General features: G+C 36.6%; 1 protein-coding gene across 1 annotated transcript in view; it reads right to left on the reverse strand.

Moving 5' to 3' along the window:
• The window catches only part of LOC145664603 (uncharacterized), a 54,406-nt gene extending 32,381 nt beyond the window's left edge, over positions 1-22,025 (reverse strand). Inside the window, exon 1 of the mRNA XM_081731411.1 lies at positions 20,033-22,025. Within this exon, the coding sequence (XP_081587537.1) occupies positions 20,043-21,326 (1,284 nt within the window). The 5' untranslated portion in view covers positions 21,327-22,025 and the 3' untranslated portion in view covers positions 20,033-20,042. The remainder of the gene's footprint in view (positions 1-20,032) is intronic.
• Between the last annotated feature and the right edge of the window lie 424 nt (positions 22,026-22,449).

A 22,449-nucleotide genomic window follows, 5' to 3' on the forward strand; every position in this document is an offset into this window, starting at 1 on the left:
AGATATGTGCGTAAGTAACTATTGTTTCATATTATGTATTACGAGGAGGACCCAAAAGAAAACGAATTAAAAGTGCACGGTCGTTCCTAGGCGTAGTAGAGAGTTCTTTCGCTGGGTGAGTCTAGTAGAAACCTTCCCAAATCAGTTGCTCAAGCGGCGTCTGCGTAGGAGGTTAACGTTTAATTATACCATAGTGTTGTTTGCCGCCTGCGAAATCGTTATTGCAGATTTATATGATCAAAAGCTGTGTTTGAAATTTTGTATCTTGCTTGAAAAATCGGCAAAGGAAGCTTACCAAATGCTTCAACAGGCTTTCAAGAAGGATGCTATGATCCACATACAAGTTTTCAAGTGGTTTGGGCGATTTAAACGTGGTGAGATGAGTGTTGATGATGCTCATTCTGGGTGCTCTTCATCATTTCGAAGCGACGAAAACTGAAAAAATCCGCCAAACATCAACGAGGATTGTCTTTTCACGATAGACGAAATTTCAGAACAGACAGGAGTGAATTGGAGTTTTTGCCAGCAGACTGAATATTTGTAAATGAGACGAGTTGCAATAAGTTTGCTCCTTCCCTGCTCACACAAGATAATAAAGTAATACATATTCGTCTGAATTTGAGCCAGGACTTGAAAAATTAGATGGAAAATGACCCAAAGCTCCGTGTGACGTTTTTTGTGTTCCCGAGAATGAAAAAATAAATCTAAAAGAGATGCGTTTTGATGATGTAGAGACCATCAAAAGAGCTTCGCAGAGGGCACTGGACGATATCAAATTGAAAGATTTCCCGAAGTGCTTCAAACAGTGGCAAAGAAGACTGGAGAAGTGTGTTACTTCAAAAGAGTTCTACGAGGCACACAGAGCGCTGTGTTCGATGTGTGTTCTGATAATTTTCTATCTTACTCTTTTCCCTCCAGAGGGCCCGCTTAGTGACCGAGTACTTATCTCTGGTGCATGGGGTCCCTTGTTCGATCCCCGGCCAAGTAAACTTGTGGTGGACAATTTTGTGTCCGTAGATTTCCTCGGTATTCACGTTCCCTCCCACATTCTCATTCCACCAATTTTTTCAGTATCATTCACTTGAGTTAATTATCCGTCCCCTTAGCCTAAAGGTCGTAATCATGGGACGTTAAACTATATTTCATTCTTTAATTCCTTTTATCTCCAGTCGTTTGTGATTTACTACCAGTGGACGTTTCATTTAAATGTACCGGAAATGAACTCAATTAAGTAGTAGCCATTTCGTAAATGGTGCCCTTACGAAAAAGAAAATCCTACAGAAGTTTTTTTATGGGGGGGGGCTTTATGCAACGATGGAGTGGCCTTTCCATCGTCACCTTGCTATTTAAAAGTTTCGGATGACCCCTTGGTGCCCCATCATGGGGGCTCTGGGGTAAATAGAGCATTCCATTCAATGCATCATATCATATATATATATTCCTATCTCACTTTTTCTTTCATCCTTTTATCTCCAACAGTTTGTGGTTTTAAGCACTGGACGTTTCATCTGACACATCCGGTCTAGGGTTACTTCAATTTACGTACTTGCATTAATTCCAGTGGTATCATCATATTGCTCTTACTTGTTAGTCTAAACCATTGCCCTTATTTCGGTTGAATTAGTTGCTGTTCAGTTTGCTTACAGATAGGTTTAGTAAGAAGTGATCTTACTGTTAATAAGCGTAATACTGCCAACATCCTTAGGGCCTATTCCTGGTCGTTCGTTCATTTGATCTTATTTTCCTCTTTCGGTCCTCTTCTACCACTCTACCCGATTCCTGACGCATCACTAGAACCCGTTTCCTCCCACTTTCATCATTCCACTATTTTATTCATTTCTCATTATCACCGTCTCCCTTAGCCTAGCTGGCATAATCGTGGAACGCAAAACTTAAAGATTTCATTTCATTTCTTGAAAATTTTGACTTAAAATACAGTAATTTGTACCAAAAATTGTGTTGTAAATTTATAATATACGCTCTCTATTAGACTTTACGCTATACGAGAAAAGTTCAACAAGAGAGGTAACTTGCTGAAGCCTCATTGCGTATATTACAAATTTATCCGGTCTTGTATCCGGTCATTTAACTTCAAACTTTTAAATAATACTGTGGTCTTGATATAGTTTATTTTCCGAAGTTTCCATACTTGTTTGAATATTTGTTTTAACAATACACTAATGCATCTTTCTATATAGAAGTTAGTATCAAGCGTCTGAATTATCGACATAACCACTTGCTGTACTTTCGCGGTGACTAAGACATTTCTGACTTCTTTAATTATCAACCTGGTGTTCGCGACCTCTAAGGAAGTCGCGAGAGAAATTCTCTGCGATCGATTTCTTAGTCGACGGTATCATGATCGTCTTCAGGAAATCAGGGATAATACAGTTCTTGTGGGTGGGTTGTTTCCAGCGATTGCACACATGCAACATAGATATCAGTCCGGTGGTCTTGACGAAATTAAAAAAGCAAACGGTACCAGAATCGCTGGAAATATCCCACTCCCTGTATTAGGTACTGTGTACCAGAAGTGACGTACTCCACTGGCGAACAGTTTCATTCATCAAGTCGAGTTGATTGATATATATGTTGCATGTGCAATCGCTGGAAATACTCCACCCTCGGAAACAGTATTATTCCCAGGAAATCCTTTAACCACTCTTCAATTTCACATATTTCACTGTATCGTCGGAACTAATTCTTCCTTTCCCTTGTCTCCCATGGTTTAATGAATTTGATTGGTATATTATGTACCCCGGTTGCCTCTCCATTCCAGCACTTTTTCTTCTTTCTTTTGAATCGGTTAAGCGTTCTAAGAATAGGAATCATCTTCTCTCTTAATTCTCTATTTAGACCGGAAGTAGCAGAAATCCACCACTTCTAGTATTAACATTGATCACCATAGAATAAAAACAGTAATATATAGCGAGAAGGATTTCCTGCAATCAATTAAACGTTCCAAGAATATATTCCATCCCCACTCTAGTATCTCTTCTAAAACCAGAAATGACAGAAACAACCACTTCCGGTTTTAACTTTATATAGGCCTATAACTTTACGGTATAACCTTGATTGCTCCGTAGTAAAAACGGTAACATAGCGAAAAGTGGATTTGTGCAGTCAATTACGGGTTCCAAGAATATATCATCATCTCCCTGTGTACACGTGACAAAGCCACTTGTCAAGAGTTTTCATATTTCTTGTTTTATAAATGCATAAACGTATGAAAGGCTATGACCGACCAAATGATGCATGTTCAATTAGATGATGTATGGTCAGCACATTGACTACTAATGTGTTAATTCAGGTACCTCCCCAATTACTTCACGACGCTGTGTCAATTCCTAAAATATTTATTCTTCAACTGAACAGCGAGGCATATAGCTATTCTGGAGCAAACATAGTATAAAATAATATGTTAAACATAAGTACTTTTGGTGAACAGCCCCAATTTTTTGGTGCGTTTGTATAACTTCTGTATTTGTCAGGACTAAGATAGAAGTACACACTTTTTGAAAGCGAGATTTTGAGCTGAAGAACCTACCCTCTCTCCTCAAACATAATATTCTATAATGAACGAAAGACAAAAAACGAGTCTCCTTTGTTATGCACCCCTGGAGTCTTATTTGGGAATTCCCTATGGCAGTGCGTACGTGCGTATGGTCTGTCTGCGTGTGCCACCAAAACCATAATGTCATGCGTGCAAGCGACATACTCAGAAGAGAACGGAGAGTAAAAAGAAGAGCGAAATAACAAAATTTTATATATTTCTGTTAGTTTAAAAGTATGATGCATACAGTACGCTGTACAGAAACTAGAGAGTTTCTTTGACATCTTCCGAAATAAATATTTTAGAAATTCAATATTGGTAACAGAGTTTCCGAGCGGCAAAGAAAAGGGTGAGAGAAGATCTTTTATTGATCAAAATTGGAACATCATGTCTCGTGTGCTGCTCTCCAACGCACTACGATGCTACGAATTCTATAATGCAGCAGCCATTACGGCACGACCAGACAAAATGCTTTATCTGTCCAACATACAGACTGTTATTTTGGTGTTCTTTACCTTCAGGGATAATCACAGGTTGATCTACAATTGTATTCCATTATTCTTTTTTTCTTTTTTTAATAAATCATAAAATTAATGGATATCGGAAGGCAGGTAAATGTAGAAGCAAACTCTTCAATCTAAGCATGACTACAGATTTACAATCCCTCCCGGATTTAACATTAAATTAAGAATTCATATTATTACTGCATTCTAACCCACCAGACAATATACAGTAAATGTGTTACTATCAAAATTTATCTTGATACGACAAGAAATTCTTGAATTTATGGGTTAAATAAAGTTATTATATTACAATAGACTTTCGACTATCCGGCCTCCGTACTATCTGGTCTAGTTGAGAGTCTTCATCCCGGCGAAATTAAAATACCGCTAATTTTACAGTAATTATGTGATATCTTCAAATAGATAAAAAAAAATCGAAATGTGGAACAAGAGCGCCCTAGACAATATTATTTTACATGAGAAACCGTTATCACGACTCACTTATCTGCTTTCGATTTCGAGTCATTTTGATAATCGGCATTTATTTTCGCGTTTCTAAACAGCTGAAAACGGAAAGCCACTAGATGACTTGTGATAACGGTACCTCACGCAAAATAATATTGTCTAGGGCGCTCTTGTTCCATATTTCAATTATCTTTTATTTATTTGAAGATATCACATAATTACTGTAAAATTAGCGGTATTTTAATTTCGCCGGGATGAAGACTCTTAACAACAACAACAAAAAAAAAAAAAAAACTCCGTAATAAAATAAGGAATACTTTTTTGAACGACCCATTCGCCTTTTAACTCCTTCATAAATACGTGACCGCCAAGGAGAAGCAATTATCTACCAAGATGTTTGAAAAACTAAACAGTACAAGTTTTGACTGTTTTACCCTAGGATTATCTTTTCACATTTGTGTAAAAAATTATCAATGTACAGTAATATGATCTTAAACTACTCTTTCTACGAATTATGCCTACGTTTTAAGGTTAAAATTTGTATTTTTTGAAATTGTATATGACCACACTGTAAAGTGTATATCAATTTCTGTTTCCTACAGTTAAATCAGATACTACCTGAGTATAAAATTTATCTTAAGATATGCACTACATTTTTAATCTTAGTCTTCCTTTTCCTGTAATAAATTTTTAGAACTTACAATACAGACTTAATGAACATTTATTAGTACTGGGCTAAACTAAGAGGTCAGAAAATGTTAATAATAGCGGTATAAAAAGTGTGTTGGTATCGGTAGGGAATGAATTAAGTACCTAGGTCAGCGTTTCCCAACCGGTGTGCCGCAAATGGACCGCTGGTGTGCCGCAAAGAAATCGAAACAAAATTATTAATTCTATAGCAACTAAATTGCAAGACATAGGAAAAATGTGTTTTTGTATTTCACATTACTATGAATTTCTACCATGGAAACAAATTACTGTAATTGTAATATATTATTCTACATCTATTACTATGTAGCAAACAGTATTTCGGCTTGTACATATTTCCACGGTTAGCTGCTATGTTATACTTAAATTGAGAGTCATAACAACACCGAGAAATGGAAGCACTTGTACGGTACGCGTCAAATGAACGTTCGTAGAACACTCATTCGCACGTAAATGTCAGAACAACACTTTATTCAACAGCTGTGTTTTGACTTCGATGCATCGCAAGCTGTGTGATTGCAATAATATGCACCGGTTTTGGTTAAAACAGCCAAGTTAAAAGTACGAGACATTTGTTTGTTCGTTCGTTATTTAGTGATCTCCGTTCTTAGTGAAAGGTTGGATACAGGTTTGGAAAGATAAAGCGTATTTTTAAAAATCTGAGTCCTATATTTCATTGCAATTGTTTTCTATTTTAAAATTAGAATAAAAAATAAGCACAATGAATTAGCATAGGGGAAACCAGTGATCGAGCTTTCATCTCTGTGAGGAGATCAGTAATTACAGAAAAAAAATACATTATATTTTCTATTTGAAAATAATAATAATATCTATAAGTGTGCCGCGAGAATTCAACTTACACCCGTAGTGTGCCGCAAGTTGAAAAAGGTTGGGAAACGCTGACCTAGGTAATTACAAAACTTCGGGCTATCCGGATTGCCACTTCCCCACATTGGAGTTTACTGTATTTAATTTTCAAATTAAGTTTACAAGTGATGAGTAGACTGGATCTACTACATTGCTTTTAATTGCGTGATATACACTGACCAGCCAAAACGTCATGACCAAACTCTACATTTTGAACGAAGTCGTTGGTTTGTCGTATAAGGCGGGGAACAGCAGGAACGATCGCCAGATGTTGAAGAGATCGGACTCAATGATATAGTGTGATGCTTATGCATAGAATGGGGAAGAGCGTCGATCAGATTTTGATAGGGGCGAGATTTTGATGGCCAGACGGCAAGAAACGAGCATCTCGGAAACAACGCGACTTGTCAGGTGTTAGCGAGCTGCCGTTATTAGTGTCTTCCTAAAGTTAAGAAAAAGAAACGATAAAACCAGCATGAAATCACAACTCATGGGGTATGCACATCTCATTAAAAATGCTGGACGTCATAGACTTTCGAGGTTACCACAGCAGAATAGGGTGCAAACCGTGGCACAATTAACAACATATTTTAACAAAATTTGACAGTGAACGAAGTACGAGTATGCCTCAGCACACCGTTTGCCCTGCGATGTTTGATATGGTGCTTCACAGCCAAAGTTCTATGCGTGTACCAATGTTAATCGCACGGTATCATCGATAATGACGGGAATGCGTACGTGCCTATCGTCATTGAACCGCCGAGCAACGGCATAACTTCAGATGGTTCGGTGAATCAGGAAATCGTCCTCATCACTTCGATGGAAGGATTAGAATCCATCGTCTTCCAGGAGAACAGCTGCTCGAGAAGTGCGCAGTAGATTGACGGCAGCCCGTTGATGACTTCATTATAATTTGAAAAACTTTTATATGGCCTTTCACATGCCAGGTAATGCGTGTGGCGGACACCGTGACGGCTCCTAACTATCGGCAGATCATTGTTGATCAAATACACCTGTACATATCATGCCATATTTCCAACTTACAATGGAAAAGAGCACATTAGTGAGTTTGAATTGTTACAGTGCTCCCCAAACTCAGTCGGTCTTAACCAAAATGATACCTTTGAGATGTCGCTGAAATTTACAGGAAATAAGTGAAATATATGGCAGATATGGTGTGCAATACCTCCAGCCGTCTACCGAAGTGTCATTACTTCCATGCTAAATCGCATTGCTGTTGTCGTGTGAGCCAAAAGTGAACACTAAAGATATTAGGTAAGTGGTCATAATGTTTCGGCTTGTCAGTGTAGTTAGTATCTAGATTTCCATCGCTGTTATTTCTGGCTTTCAAAATCATAGTGAGCTTTTGACTCATGATGCTGGATGAGCCAATTTTGTGCCTCCAATGGAAAATCAAACCCGACTCCATTTCATGCAAGCATGTTCACATTATTTATCTGCTGGTTGAAGTATAGAATTTAGATTCCTCTATCTTGTTAAGGTGGTAGGTCAAATACAAATAGGATACTTTTAACTTGGGAGAAATATAAAGTTTCCTTCTCCACCTGTTTTCCCCGAACTGAAAGACAAGGAAAGGGATTACGTCACTTTGTCTACCGAGAATAATCGTCTATTCAAATAATTTAAAGATTTCCTTAGTCTCGTAAAACAGTTTAAATTAGATTGTTGATTGTTAGTTGATTTGGAGTTTAGCGCCCCTTTCAGAACCGAGGCTAGATGCGGAAGATGTGAATCTAAAGCTTAACTTGGGCTCCGAACCACTTAAGTTCCGAACCGGGAATCAAACACGGGTCTTCTGCACCGTAGGCGTATGCGCTAACTATATAGCTAGGATGAAAGTAAGCTTAAATTAGAATTTAGTCAATAGTGGTGTTGAAAAATCGTGTAAACATCTTGCTTTCTTGGCTTATTGTTACCATCGTAGATCTCTGCAGTCCTACAAAATCATTACCAATCCCTCGATTATAATTAAGAAGTTTGGTTTACTAAAAGAACTTTTTGTTTTATACATTTGTTCTATCTGTTCTTGTTCCCAGGAGGTACAAAATCTGAAGAACTACTTTATGGATTACCATGAATTATGACCAGGATGAGGAGGGTCAGAAGTTAGGAACCGTATTAAAAGTTAAGAACCGAATCCAGTTAGGAACGTGCCAAAAGTTAAGAACCAGTTAGAAACCGAGTCAAAAATCATAAATCTTCCAGTTTAACAACCCACGATTATGCTCTTTAGATTAAGGGAGATAGATTATTAAGGTAAGTAAATGATGGTAGGATAATTTGTAGAACGATGCGTTACGAAATGGGACACGGACACAATGCTGTCTACCATAAACTTACTTGGCCGGGGATCGACCAAGGGACCCCGTGCAGCACTGAGCCTTTATCCTTTACGCAGGGGCTAAGCGCTTTACCACTGAGCCACCATGTTCCGCCTCCCCGCCCCACAGAGTAGGAACCGAGTCCAGTTGATCCGAAGATATGATCAAAATTCGGCTTCCCATGTATTCTTATGGGAGGATATTTCATTATCTCGATAATATATGCAACCAGCTTAACTCTGCTTGTGTGGGGGTTACATAAGATCGCGGTGATAAACAAACGTAATAATGACATGATAGACAAAACAAAATTTCTTTGCGTGGTGTTCATTGTAACACTACTGCCAGGATTTTATAACATTTAATTAAATTTAATTAATATTCAAAAAACGAATATTGACGAGAATATAACTTCTCTTCACCCGTACACTTCCAAATGCATATCAATTAAATAAATTACTAAAACAAAGTCTAATTTCTTTGTTCCTACATGTACTTTGTAGGTTTTATGAAAACATCGAGAATTGGAAGTGAGCAATAATAAAGTTCTTGGAGAGATGATCAAGTGCAGTGAATTGAGATACCAAAGGGAACTCGGATTGAGATTATTTGGATCTAATTAATGTTTCTCTGCAGAGTAAAACATTATTATATTGGCTCACTACTTTCAATTTCTTATGAGTTGTGCTAAAACCTGCTAAGTAATGCGTGTTATTAATACAGAGAAAGAAATGAACCTGATTTTATGGAATAACGATTTATTCTTACCAAGAAGCACACAGCCACACATTGTATTATGTGTTTCTTCCTGTAACTAAGTAAATTGCATTGAGTTTCACTTTTTTTTTATAGCGACAAATTCCTCATCACTAGTCATCTATCACTTCTTACGCTTCCTTCTTTTCGGATCATTAAAATTTCATAATATACTGTGACCAGTAAACACACTTTCAATTTCATAATCAAGATATGAGAAGAAAAATCAATTAACGTGAAGATAATATAAGAATACAGTAATACAGATAAAATATAAATCCATAAGATAAGCTGAAATAGCTACGAATAAAAAGCATATCAAAATCAGAAAGTAATAAAAAAAATGGAACTCGTTAGTTATAGATAGCGCATGCTTCAATTTTGTCGATTCCTTTTAATAATATTAATGAAGAGTCTGGCAACTCTGACACTGAACCTAATTCCCTCTAGTAGCTACTGTGCAGTACCACTTAGAATCCCTTGCTAACTGTATTCTATTTGTGTGTTATATAATGAGCGATTTGCGTGTTCTCAGATAATGAATTCCCCTCAACAGGTCCAGAAAAGGAGAGAAACATGCTATTTCCTGTTGACAATCAACATAAATATTAGGAAGGGCGTGAATACAGTTATTTCTTTTGATAAAAGGTATGCACACCATTATTGATAGTGTGGTTATTCATGTTGGCAGCAAGATGTATTAAATGGAAAGCATATTTCTATGAATCAGCTTACATGCTTGTGTTCTTTCTTCATAAATTGACTTGAATATACTAGTAATTTTGGTTAAATAGATTTGATTCCTTTCTACTCAGGAGCCAAGCCGTTGTTATTTATGAGAGTCCATTTATAGTATAGTTCATTTGCAAGCCTACCGTGAAAATTTTAGGGGGGCCAGGTCCCCTACACCTTCCTGGATACGAGCCTGCACTCAATGGGCCACGCACCATAGGACAAAAGTTACGCCCTTCAGGAAAAAGAAATAAATTTACTATTTCTAATTCATTCTTGGCATCAAAATATTTAAATTATGAATCATCTTTTGTCAGATATTTTTTGGCTATGTTTAGTAAAAGATGTCCAGAAGTACGTAAAAAAAAAAAAAATAGAAGTCCTACAGGAGAAGTGAGCTGAAGTAACGCAATTGTAATTGATTTGTGTGTCATTTAAGAATGGAATCATACTACATGTTGTAGAAATGAGAAATACAAAATGCTGTAGAGACTATATGTACTTATTGGAAACGCGTATACGGGAATATGAATACAAATATGCGTGAAGTTAGCCCTCAAGTAACCTAACCTGACCTAAAGGAACCTAACCTAACCTAACAGAAATAAGCGAAATTTTATCATTTTTCAAAAATGAGGCTGAACCCCTTTAACTAAACATAGGCCGATACTTTTACAAGTGAATACCATTATAATTATGAAGTACACTCATATTGGGATATCACTACCATTGATATGAAACAAGTGGAAGTTGCTTCAATTTACTCACGTGACACTGGACATAGTCATGTCACTTATAATCATTGGCTTGCAATTTAGTCGTCCCAAGCCCCAAACATCGATGAGACGGACTTGCTCACTATTGAGCATAGAATTCGAAACATAATCCCACGGAAATCGAACCAGAACTACGTGTTAATACCATTTGACTACTAGGACACTCAGAAAATTTTAATAAAAAAAATTCTGTATAAAAAATATTTAAAAATCTATGACAATATTTAGTTGGTGGTAGTAGCGGAAAGTAGAGAAGATATTAATTTATCTAGAATACTTGGTAATCCAAGTCTATAAAATCTGAAGCACCAAACGACACACATTTAAAAATACGTGTATTTTAACACTATCATTTGGAACTAAGCCTTCACACGAGCTTTTTCCTTATCTCTACAAATGGGCATATTTTTATGAAGAATACTATGTTTTTTGCAGCGGAATATTGAGTGCCCATAGCATTTAAGCGCCTATAATTCATGATCATGATATTTCTCTTTCTTTCCTTTTTATTTCATGTTAGTCCATGACTTATAATATTCTCAGATTATAGCCTCCAGACCCGTGTTCGAAGTGGAAAAAAAAGCTGAGACGGTATGTTTTATTACGATTTTGACTCGACATACCGTCTATCTAAATGTTGAAATACAGTGTGGGTATTTTGCTTAAAATCTTGCATTTCTATTTACATAATGACTGAAAACCATTGGAGAGCTTCTCCTTTGTTACGGCCGGGGAAGGGGGGGGGGGCATAGAGAAATTTTGATGCCTCGCCAAGAACTTTCTGAAAAAAATATATCCCCTTATGTTGTATTATAGAGAATTATACACGAAAATGCTCTAAAACCGAGTTTTTATATTAATAATTTCCTGCCGGGGAAAGTTCCCGGACCCTCACTCGACTGAGGGGTATTTCAAACTCCCGGAAAAATCACCCCCACAGCAGACAACCCCTAAATCAGCTCATGCTCAAAACACGATATTTATATGAATTAAGACAAGAATACACACATACATACGAAAGAAACAATTCAATATGGCGCATCAAAATATATAACTAGATGAAAAGATAACAAAAATATCGGTGTTGTCAACTTAGAAATTATTTCTACATAAGGAATCTTTCGTCAATTATTGTGTACAAAAATGAATTTATTAAAGGTACTTAGCATCTACTTTCCCGTGACGGTATGTCTTGATCACTAAAAACCAGAAGTGGTATGTCTTCATCACTGAAAAACCAGAGGCGGTATGACATACCACCGTATACGTCTCACTTCGACCAATGCTCCAGACACTATAGATGATCTACGGGTTCTTGATTTGTCTTATTTTGTCTGATCTATCCGAAGGAAGATTCTGGCCTATTTACCTGATGTAGTTAACGAAACCATTAAGCAAGTACAGCAAGACTGGAATTGACAGTTACTTTTCCTTACAATGGATTCTCTCCAGTGCCAACACAATCCAACCAGAATTGTTCTTAAAAAACTTCCGAAATTGACTAGTTAACTGGTTTAACGAGAGATCCAAATCACATAAAATCTCACCGGAAATTGAAGCAGAGATTCTTGCACCGAAGTTTCGTATGCTAACTATATACTCATGAAGGAGTTGTCATTTTCTATTATCCATTTATTATTGTTATTACTTGAATAAGATACCTCTGAAAAGGTTCTAGGAACACTTTTGTAAAACGCTAATTATTTTAGGAAAATGGAATATTCTTTCTCATCTTGATACAGTATTGAAGAAAAATAGCGCAGCTTTAACCTTCCTAATGAGCGTATTTACATCATCTGAAATCTCTGATTAATTTATCTTTGCGATTGACTTTTGACATATTTTTACCATTCAATGAGAAATAGGAAAGAAAACGATCCTGTTAGACATATTTTCCCAGCATTTGCTTCCTGTGATTGAAGGAAAGCTATCTAAAAGGTGACATTACGAAAGAAAGCTGGACTTTCAAATTACAATGAAGCAAAGTTCACTACTGCATCTCTCTTACAATAGTTTTCCTTTTATATTACCGATGCTCGAAGTTCCATTATATTTAGTTGAAAAGTTCTGATCTGACATGATCTAACTCATTTCAAGAAATGGCCACGGAAAATTTAGGTTAAAGGCAAATACGACACACTTGATTTAATTGAATAATTAGTTTTAGTAAAATTTATAGTTTCTTTTAGTACTGCGACTATGTGAGAAGGTACCTACGAATTTACATGCAATTTGAACCTTATTGGATGCCCGGTGAATGTCAACTGGATGCCTAAAATACACCAATATTTAGTGTCATTGGTACAACCATAATGCGTTCGGAATATACATGGACGTCCAGTATGTTAAATATCGGGTACCCAGTAGAAGTTTATTGATTGTTATTGCGTTGTGTGAGATACGTTCATACTAGGGATCAGATGTGGTCTCTCCTATGAATAAAAGTATACAAACCATAGAAACTTTTCACTATAAAAGAATTTCAAGTTACTTCATTTAAAAGGACATGACCTCTAACCAAGAAATTCAGAAATAATAAGGAATTGAGCCAATATACTGCCATATATACTGTACATAACTAAAATTCGTAGGTCGCCCTTACTTTAGCTTCTATATAGTTGGAAATAAGGGTACACTCTATGAACACTTTTAGCTAAACATTCTTATACGACCGTAGACGAAGGAATTTGCATATTTCAAATGTACAAAAAACCTTAGATGCCAAATATGATTTTTTATCAACTATGAAAGAACAATACATTCAATAGTGTGAGAAAAAAAGGAAGATATATTGAGGGCACTGGGTAGAGAGCGAAACATTTTTCACTTTCATTCAAGGAAAGCAAGTCATAGGCTCATCTTCATGGTCAGAGACAATTCTGGTTCAGAGAAAACCGTTACATTCTCGAATAACATTTCTCTGGTATAATTTCTTAACACCAGTCAGCATAATCTTATACAAAAGAGTTCATTATTATTTTGTAAAGTCGCTACAAATAATATGGAAATATATACGAGGTGTTTTCTTATTTCGAAATTAAGAATTGTAATAATTGAATCTTTTGTTTTCGTTAATAAGATCGTTTCTTGTAGCCTTCATGACATCAACCATATGCAAGAGTGCTTCCATCATCATTAAATAGCAATAGATTGACATATTCAAAAAAGAATACCGTTATTCTCATTTGGTTTATTCTGTCGATTAACAACAAGAAAGCCTTAATCTGTATTTATACACCATTCTCTTCGAAACAAATTTTTAACCCAGAGTTACAGTACACTCTACTTAATCCGGCTTATCCTCTTTATTGTAACGCTTCCGGATAGATATTTAAAAAGAATCGTCCTGTTTTTTTTTTTTTTTTTTTTTAAATCAAAACGTAAGAAAAAATTATGATAAAATTATTTGTTATTTATTTTGTTGAAGTAGGAGGAAAGTATCCAATAATAAATTCTTCCATATTTTTGTTTCAAACAGTATAAATTCTACGTATTTACCTTGGAGCCTTGTTTCAAGATTCTTTCCGTAGATGTTTTGCATTGGTATGTACTGTATAATTTAGCGTTAGGAAAAAAACACCTTACAGATATGAAAGTTTACAAGATTTAAAACTGAAGTATACAGATTGAAAGAATTAATTTCTCTGTCCAAAATTGAAAATTTTGACTCTAGAAATGAAATTTGTTAATTCCAAAAGAACATCCTTAGACGAAAAATATGTAAAAAGATGGAGCTCACTCGTGGCTATATGCTTAACGTACTGGCTTCCATGCAGAGAACCGGGTGCGATTCCCGGTGGATCATGTGGTTCGGATTCGACGGATCCATGTCTCATAGAGTCTCGGTGTTGAAAGGGACACTATATTCCAAATAAATCAACCAACATAATAAGAGAGAGGAAATATAGGCTTTTATCATAGATGTATTGTTCAAAATAAAAACAATTTTCGAAAGAAAGTATCCTGTTTTGTTTTTCTCCTCTTTCTTCATGAAATATGGTAACCAGAAAATAAAAAGCCCTGTTCTCATGTAGTAAATTAAAGTTTCCTGGTTCGACTCCGGCAGATGGTTTAATTCTTGCTAGCATTGATATATGTTTCTAACTTTTCTGTATTTGAAGAACTAGAGTGGACATCAAATTTAAGATGTGAAGCACCTGTGAGCATCATATGACACATTTTTAATGCTAAAAAGAAAAAAAAATGAAGTCTTTTAGTTTAAGCACCCAACGTTTATAACTGTTAGACTAAGGGAGATAGATGATTTAGGCAAGAGAATAATCATGGAAGAACTGGTGGAATGAGAACATGGGAGGAAATGGAAGTGCTCCGAGAAAACCCACGGACACAACGTTGTCCACCACAAGCTTACATGGCCGGGTATCCCACGCACCAGAGGTAAATGCTCTATCACTGAGCTCAATGCTAAAAAGAAACTAGTTTTATCATTTTAGTTTTTGGCACGATTTAGATAATAATAATAATAATAATAATAATAATAATAATAATAATAATAATAATAATAATAATAATAATAATAATAATAATAATAATAACTGTGCAACAAAATAACAACAACTATTATGCAAAGTAATTATTTCCTGGTATATGATCAACTAAACACAGTGAATTAATCACTCAATTGAAACACTTTCATCTATAATTAACACTGAACGATGCAGGAAAGTGTGTTATTTGAAGCTTTGACGTGGTTGTCTTAATATATTTTACTGTGTCCTGTGAACAGTTTTAAATTCATATAATAATTTGTAAATTGTACTAACGTGTTTTGAAGAAATAATATATTATGTATTCAGTTATACAGTGAAACCTCCCTTAACGGACACCTCTCAATAACGGACACCTCTATAATACGGACACATCTTTTTGTCCCTGCAAAAAATATATGTTCTCTTATGAAACAAAACCCTCCCTTTTACGGACACTCTCAGATACGGACGCGGACAGTTCTTTTCTCCCCCGGACGTTTTAACAACCTCTTCATAACGGACAGGAATTATGCTTAGTTCTGCGATATATTATTCCTCACAAGCGTATCGAACATGAGTCTAGACCTGGTGAACCATCCAACAAAAAAGCTTCAAGCTGAACTTGAAATTCTTCTTATGCCCGCAATTAATTGCTTTCTTATAGAAATCCTAGAAAACCTTCAATACCTTCATGCAGGGTCAGTCGTATGGCCAAGAATTCTATGCGAACTATCTTCCCTTCGCTAACAAATTTAGTCCTTTTGTCTCTGGGCCTTGCATCTTTCCCGACAATTTCATAGATAACAAAACAAACATTCTTTGTTTTACAATAACATTTTCAACGAGCAATGTTTCCTCTCTTACATTTTTGGAAAAGCAACATTTTTCTTTTACTTATGATACTGAAACAAGTCTGGATTAGAGTTTTCCGGGCTTCCTTTTCAACTTTCTCTAAGAGAATATTTTTTGTGATTGTGGCTGAGTCAATAAACATATGCACTCCCATATGCCTTTTCATCCATTCCGCCAACGAAGATACAGCACCAGTACACAAACGCACCCCCCCCCCCCCCACACACACACACATATGTTTCTTCCGCAACCGTACTGAGGATTCTCAGAAGACACTTGCTAATGAGTTTTATTACCCTTGTAGAGGAAAAATATGCCTTTTTCGCTAAACGAAAGAGTTGAGCCGATTAGTTAGTTCCTAATGCATCTTTTGAGAAGGTTCTGAGAATTTGAAATAAATAGAAACGCTTACAGGGTGATGACATATACTTAAGAAAATTAATATACACGCATTATCTTTTGCAGTACCGGTATACGAATATATTAACACTTCCGACAGCAATAATATTATTTAACAGAAATGAATTTCTCATTCATCCTTCCCAGTAATTCAAATAGGGCTAAATACAGTATTTCCATATTGAATTTTACGTACTTGCTTTCATACACAATGTATTTACTGTATATTACAGCATACAATTACCGTTGTGGGAAATTAAATTTCTATAACCTCTCTGTAACGGACACCTCTCAATAACGGACAAAAATTCATGTCCCATTGGTGTCCGTTATTGAGAGGTTTCACTGTATAAAAAGTTTGATTAAGTGACCAAGTAACTGAAGAATCGTAATTTGCGTTTTATTTTGCTAATTAGGCACGCTACTTATTTCATAATTCATTAATATTAATTTTGAAGGGGAACTCAGAACTACTGCTTCAGCAGTTTCTTCAACGTTTTATTAGTCAAATGTCACACTCAACCATTATAGAGTAAAAAAGGCAACAATATGGTCGACTTGGTATGAAGACGAAATATAAACACAAAAACTTACCTTTCTATTATCTATTGAATATCAATGAAATTACTATTTTGTAAAGTTTGTATACTCAAAAATAGTGCTTGATTTAATGTTTAAAATAGGGCACATGGTTTTGATAGACCCCAATTGATTGCCGCATGAGAAACTTCAACATTTCTTCTTTTATAACAAAATCGGTTGAGATGGCCACTTGCAAGGGCGCCGATTTCTCTGTAACTTTAAGGGGACCCATAACAATAAAATACATACAAAATATATATTCATAGAAATACATGGGCCCACATGAGCTTTGGGGGAGAGGGCTCCCTCGGCACCCCAGGATCGGCGCCCTTGACCACTTGGTCTATTTGTCACAAATCTGAGAAAAATGTTTATACATACACTCACACATTATCATTATTTCATTAGCTTGCCAGCTATGTAAATGGGAAGTTTTCTGTGATATAAACGGTGGCCGACCTAAGTTTTACTGTAGCATCCTAGATTTTGCAATGGAGGATACAGGGGGGGGGGGAAGGAATTGAATGTTTTTATCATGCTTAAATATTATGGAATTTAGTCCCTAGAAAGAGGAAATTACATGCGATAGTAATCACTTCTTATCTATTGATATGTGCTACCTCGTTCCCTCTCCGAAATGAGAAATTTAATGAATACCACTATAGCGTAGGAACAATATATATACACAAACATGTCTCTAATAACAAGACTGAAAGGAAACTTCTTTTACATTTACCAAAATTTAATAATAAGAATCCTGAGTCTATGATAACACTGAATACCAGATCTATTTCCGGCAAACGGAGAGAAGATATGATTGGAACTTTTGACAGCCATTTGCAACCCCCTTCTTAGGATTTTTGCTGAAAATAATACATGTACACCTCCTTTGATATAACATTAAATTATATGTAGCGCATTTATTCATATTTTGGTGTGAAATAAAGTGATTTTTATTTTTCGAATAACTGTTTATTATTATTGCTGAAAATGTAATTTCAGTATATAAAATTTAGATGCAAACTTCTTAGTAGTACGGGTGGCACGTGGCTCAATGATAGAGCGCTTACCTCTGGTACATGAGTTCCCTGGTTCGAACCCCTGACAAGTAAGTTTGTGGTGAACAACATCGTGCTTGTGGGTTTTCTCGGGGTACTCCCGTTCCCTCCCACTTTCTTATTCCACCAATTATTCCTTTATCACACACTTGTTTTAATCATCGTCTCTCTCAGCCTAACGGGCATAAACGTGGGACGTTAAACCAAAAGATTTCATTTCATTTCTTTCTTTCTTAGTAATAAGTAATGCCTTGAAAGCAAGCCCGTAGGCAGCAGCAAATTTTTCATTGGAGAGTAAAAGCTACGTAGTTTTAGGGTCATGGGATATATCTTATCTTGCCCACCATCATTCAACATAATCTGCAGGAGTAGGGAAACAGCTGGCTCTATTTTTTTCTGTACATCACCTCGAAAGTCAAAGTATCTTTTATTAATACTGTACTTAGATTAGGTCACAAAAAGTGTTAGACTCAATCTACTAGATTTAAGGTTCATTTAAGAGGGCACTGTGGCTCTGTGATAGAGTGCTCACCTTTGATGCGAGGGGTCTCTGGTTCGATCTCAAGTCCGTAGGTCTTCTCTCTGTGTTCTCCTGTTTCCTTCCACATTTTCATTCTACCATTTTTTTATAATCATTCACTTTCATTAATCATCCGTCTCCATTAGTCTACTGAGCAGAACCGTAGGACGTTACACTGGAAATTTCATTGTTAAAGTTCATTTACACAGGTCATGGTAGGTATTTGATTTTTTAAATTTTTCATGGTAGGATACATATATTTTCTTCGGGATCATTGTTATACTCCCCACCCATTTTTCTATTTTTTTTTTTAATGTAGTGCAACAAACAGCGTTACGATTTTGAAAAATTGTAGTTTATTACACATAAAATGTTACTAATATTTTGTTCCCAAGTCCTTGCATATAATGGAGAAAGAAAGAGAGCGCGCACCTAAGTGTTACTGTTCTCACTTCGCAATTGGGAGGTTCTGGATTCAAAATTCATATTCAGCTATTAATGATTTGGGCCGCGATGTCCCAGTGGTAGAGCGATCACTTCTGGAGTTTGGGGTCCCTGGTTCGATCCTAACTATCGCCAAGCGGGTTTTGTCGTGGACAAACACTGTGTGCGTCAGTCTTCTTGAAGTTCTCCCGTTTCCTCCTACTTCCTTCACTCCATCAGCTTGGTCACTATCATAATCATTGTCTCCCTTAGCCCTATCCCTTAATCGTCCCCCCTATCATAATCATACGTTAAACTACAAAGGAAAGCTATTATGACTAAGGATTGTCTTAGGCCCAATAGGCGAATGCTGGAGTAGCACCTTTAAACACTGGGATGCAGGCGAATACTGGGATGGCTACACTGGCCGACTAACCAATTTTTCAATGTTAATTTCTCCTCTAAAGTAATTTTAAACAGAGAAATATAACAGTGAAAGATAGCGATTCAGAGTATATATTTAAAGGTACTATTACGGAATTCGCCTGTTGAAACTGCTCAAAATCATCACAACATCGGAACCCAATGATGTACCCAAAAAATTCCTGAAATGAAAAAAAAAAACTGCAAGTAGCTAACTCAAATAAGGGGCGCGCTGGCTCAGTTATAAAGCCTCACCTCCGGTCCGAGAGGTTTCTGGTTCCATCCCAGACCATGTAAGTTTATGGTGGACAACATCGTGTCCGAGGTCTTCTCTGAGTTCTCCCGTTTCCGCCCACATTCTCATTTTACTAATTAATACTTCCATTATCATTCACTTCATTATTAGACGTCTCTATCCTACAGGGCATAATCGTCAGACGTAAAACTACATATTTCATCTTACCTCCAATATTTTATAAAACAAAATAATTAAATAAAAGGAAGATAATTATTCAGTGAATAATTAACAAAAAACAACACGACAAAAATGCAAAATGAAATAATAATAAAAATAATAACTTACCTTTACATTATCAATTGAATAACACCGAAATTGCTATTGTTGTTGTAAATATTGTGAAGAATGATGGTAATGAAGCGAAGATAGCAGATGATCCGTGTGGTGCCTCTGTAGTTGATCCCACCTGGGGCGAGGTTACAGGGGGCTCAACAACCGATGAATTATTTTTACTATTATTTTTCGTTATTTCTGTAGTTGGTGCTACGGATGTTGTAGAGGTAGTAGTGGATAAAGTTGAAGTTGTTGGTGATACTGTCGAAGATGAAGACGTTGGAGATGATGATGATGATGATGTTGTTGTTGTTGTTGTTGGCATTTCGGCGTCCATTGCAGCACCATTTCTCATCATTCCCAATGTTGTCACTTCTTCCGTTGACGAATTTTCCGTACTTTCCATAGACTCAGTAGAACTACCACCTTCTGTTGCAGCATCACTAGTTTCCATTGCTACAACTGTTGTATCGTCAATTACCGTGTCATTACCAATTCTTGTAGCGCTGGTTGTAGTATTATTGTCCATTGGACTGCTATTGGAAGTAACCGTCGAAGAATGTTCTGTTACATTAGCATCCATTGTAGGTTCAATTGATGAACTCATTGTTGGAGCGTTTGGATGCATGGATGTTGTTACGTTTTCTACGTTCATACTAGAACTTGATGTATTATTCATATTAATGTGTGGCACTGTCGTTGGTGTAATTGAACTGCTTTGTAAGTCTGCCATTGTTGTATCATTGTTTGGTGATGTACTGTTGATTTCAACAACGTTGGAATTCGGTGTTAATTCGGTAGTGGTTACTGAAATAGGCACTTCATTTGCTTTGCTACTCATAGATTGTACAGTAGAGGTAGAAGATGTATCATTTGCACTAGTGTTGGCGCTAGTAGATTCAATAGTTGAAGTAGACGATATATCACCTGCCCTATTGCTTGTACTGGTACTAGAAGATGGTAATGTTGAACTGCTAGATTCAGTACCTACTGATGTACTGGGTTGCGGAATTTCTACCCTTGATAATAGAGATGGCGGTTCTCTTGATGGAAATTCTCCATCTTCGCTGTAACTTGGTCTATTATTGGTGAAATAAACTTCTCCGTCAGGCACTGGTATTTCTTCGGGTAAACCATGCGAGTTTGTATCGTGTCTTGGCCCAAATAAGTCCTCCCACACAGATCTGAACTCAGTATCCTGAGGTCCTGAGCTTGTAGTACCAACATCGTATTTAAAAGGAGTGGTTTCTTGGGAGTTGGTAACAGTTAAACATGCCAATATTGCAAATACGGTTACTAAAGACATCGTGCTTTTGATGAAATATTTGTAAAAAATAAAAATAATAACAAGTTGGGATATAGTAACTATCACTTCATTCAAACACAACAAAGCTGGTATTGGAACAGTCAGCACGTGATTTGGGAGTACCAGGTGGGATTTCTTGATGCACAAGGACGTGTAACACTTGAGCACAATAAACTATTAGTTATTGTTCAGTCTTTTCCCTTTAAATGAATACAGGGAACAGTTTTTTTTTCGGGGAGAGATTTCAACAGATGGTCCAAAACTTAACACTCAATATAGACGAGAGAAATTTCAACAGATGTCTACCAACGTAACACATATAACAAAAGGACCACCGTTGTGTTTTGGATTTGTCGATCAATATTTCCTTGCGTATCCCAACACAGACACACACATACGCACTCACACGCACGGATATTCGCACAAGCAGAGATCAGAAGCAGGGATGGATTTTCAGTTGCCGCGTTATTCTTCTCTCAGCACCTCTAGTAAAGTGATGACAGTAACCTATGGCATATCAGGGACAGGATCTCATGTAGAACGTCTAATGTCAGTCAGTTCAGACAGAATGTGAATGCGGCGCTCGCTTTTGCATTTGCTCGAGTACTACTCGCTTTTAGATTTTCCCCTCCCTTCTCCGATAGCCTCCACCCCCTACTTGACTGGCGGAGCGGAGCGGACGGTGTGTGCCGTGTGCTGTGCTGAGGAGGTTTTTCTCTGACGTCATCACTTTCCATTGCTGTGTGGAACAGGCAGCCAAGCCGACGACAACAAACCGCGGAAAGCCTAGCGCAAATAAGGGCGAAGGTCGGCTGCGATGGCTCGTGTGTATTGTATCGTTAAATCCTTACCGGATGAAAAAAAAATCTCAGCGGTAAGTTCCTTACACAGAGTGACCAGAACATGTTTTGCCAATAAAAAAAATACGTTTTCGTTATATCTAATCACGAAAATCAAAACAAACTTTCCCATCCCGATGCTAAAGAGATTCGTGAAATGACATGAGAAATTAATTATCCCTTCCTTGTCGCTCTTTGCCGGGGGTACCTAATTAACATGAAGAGAAAGGTCTATATTTGTGAAGTAGGCTACTTCACTAATATTCAATATTTTTCTTTAGGTT

Source organism: Thermobia domestica, chromosome 11 (genome assembly GCF_964235325.1).
Source record: "Thermobia domestica chromosome 11, izTheDome1.hap1.1, whole genome shotgun sequence".
NCBI classification, from domain to species: Eukaryota; Metazoa; Arthropoda; class Insecta; order Zygentoma; family Lepismatidae; genus Thermobia; species Thermobia domestica.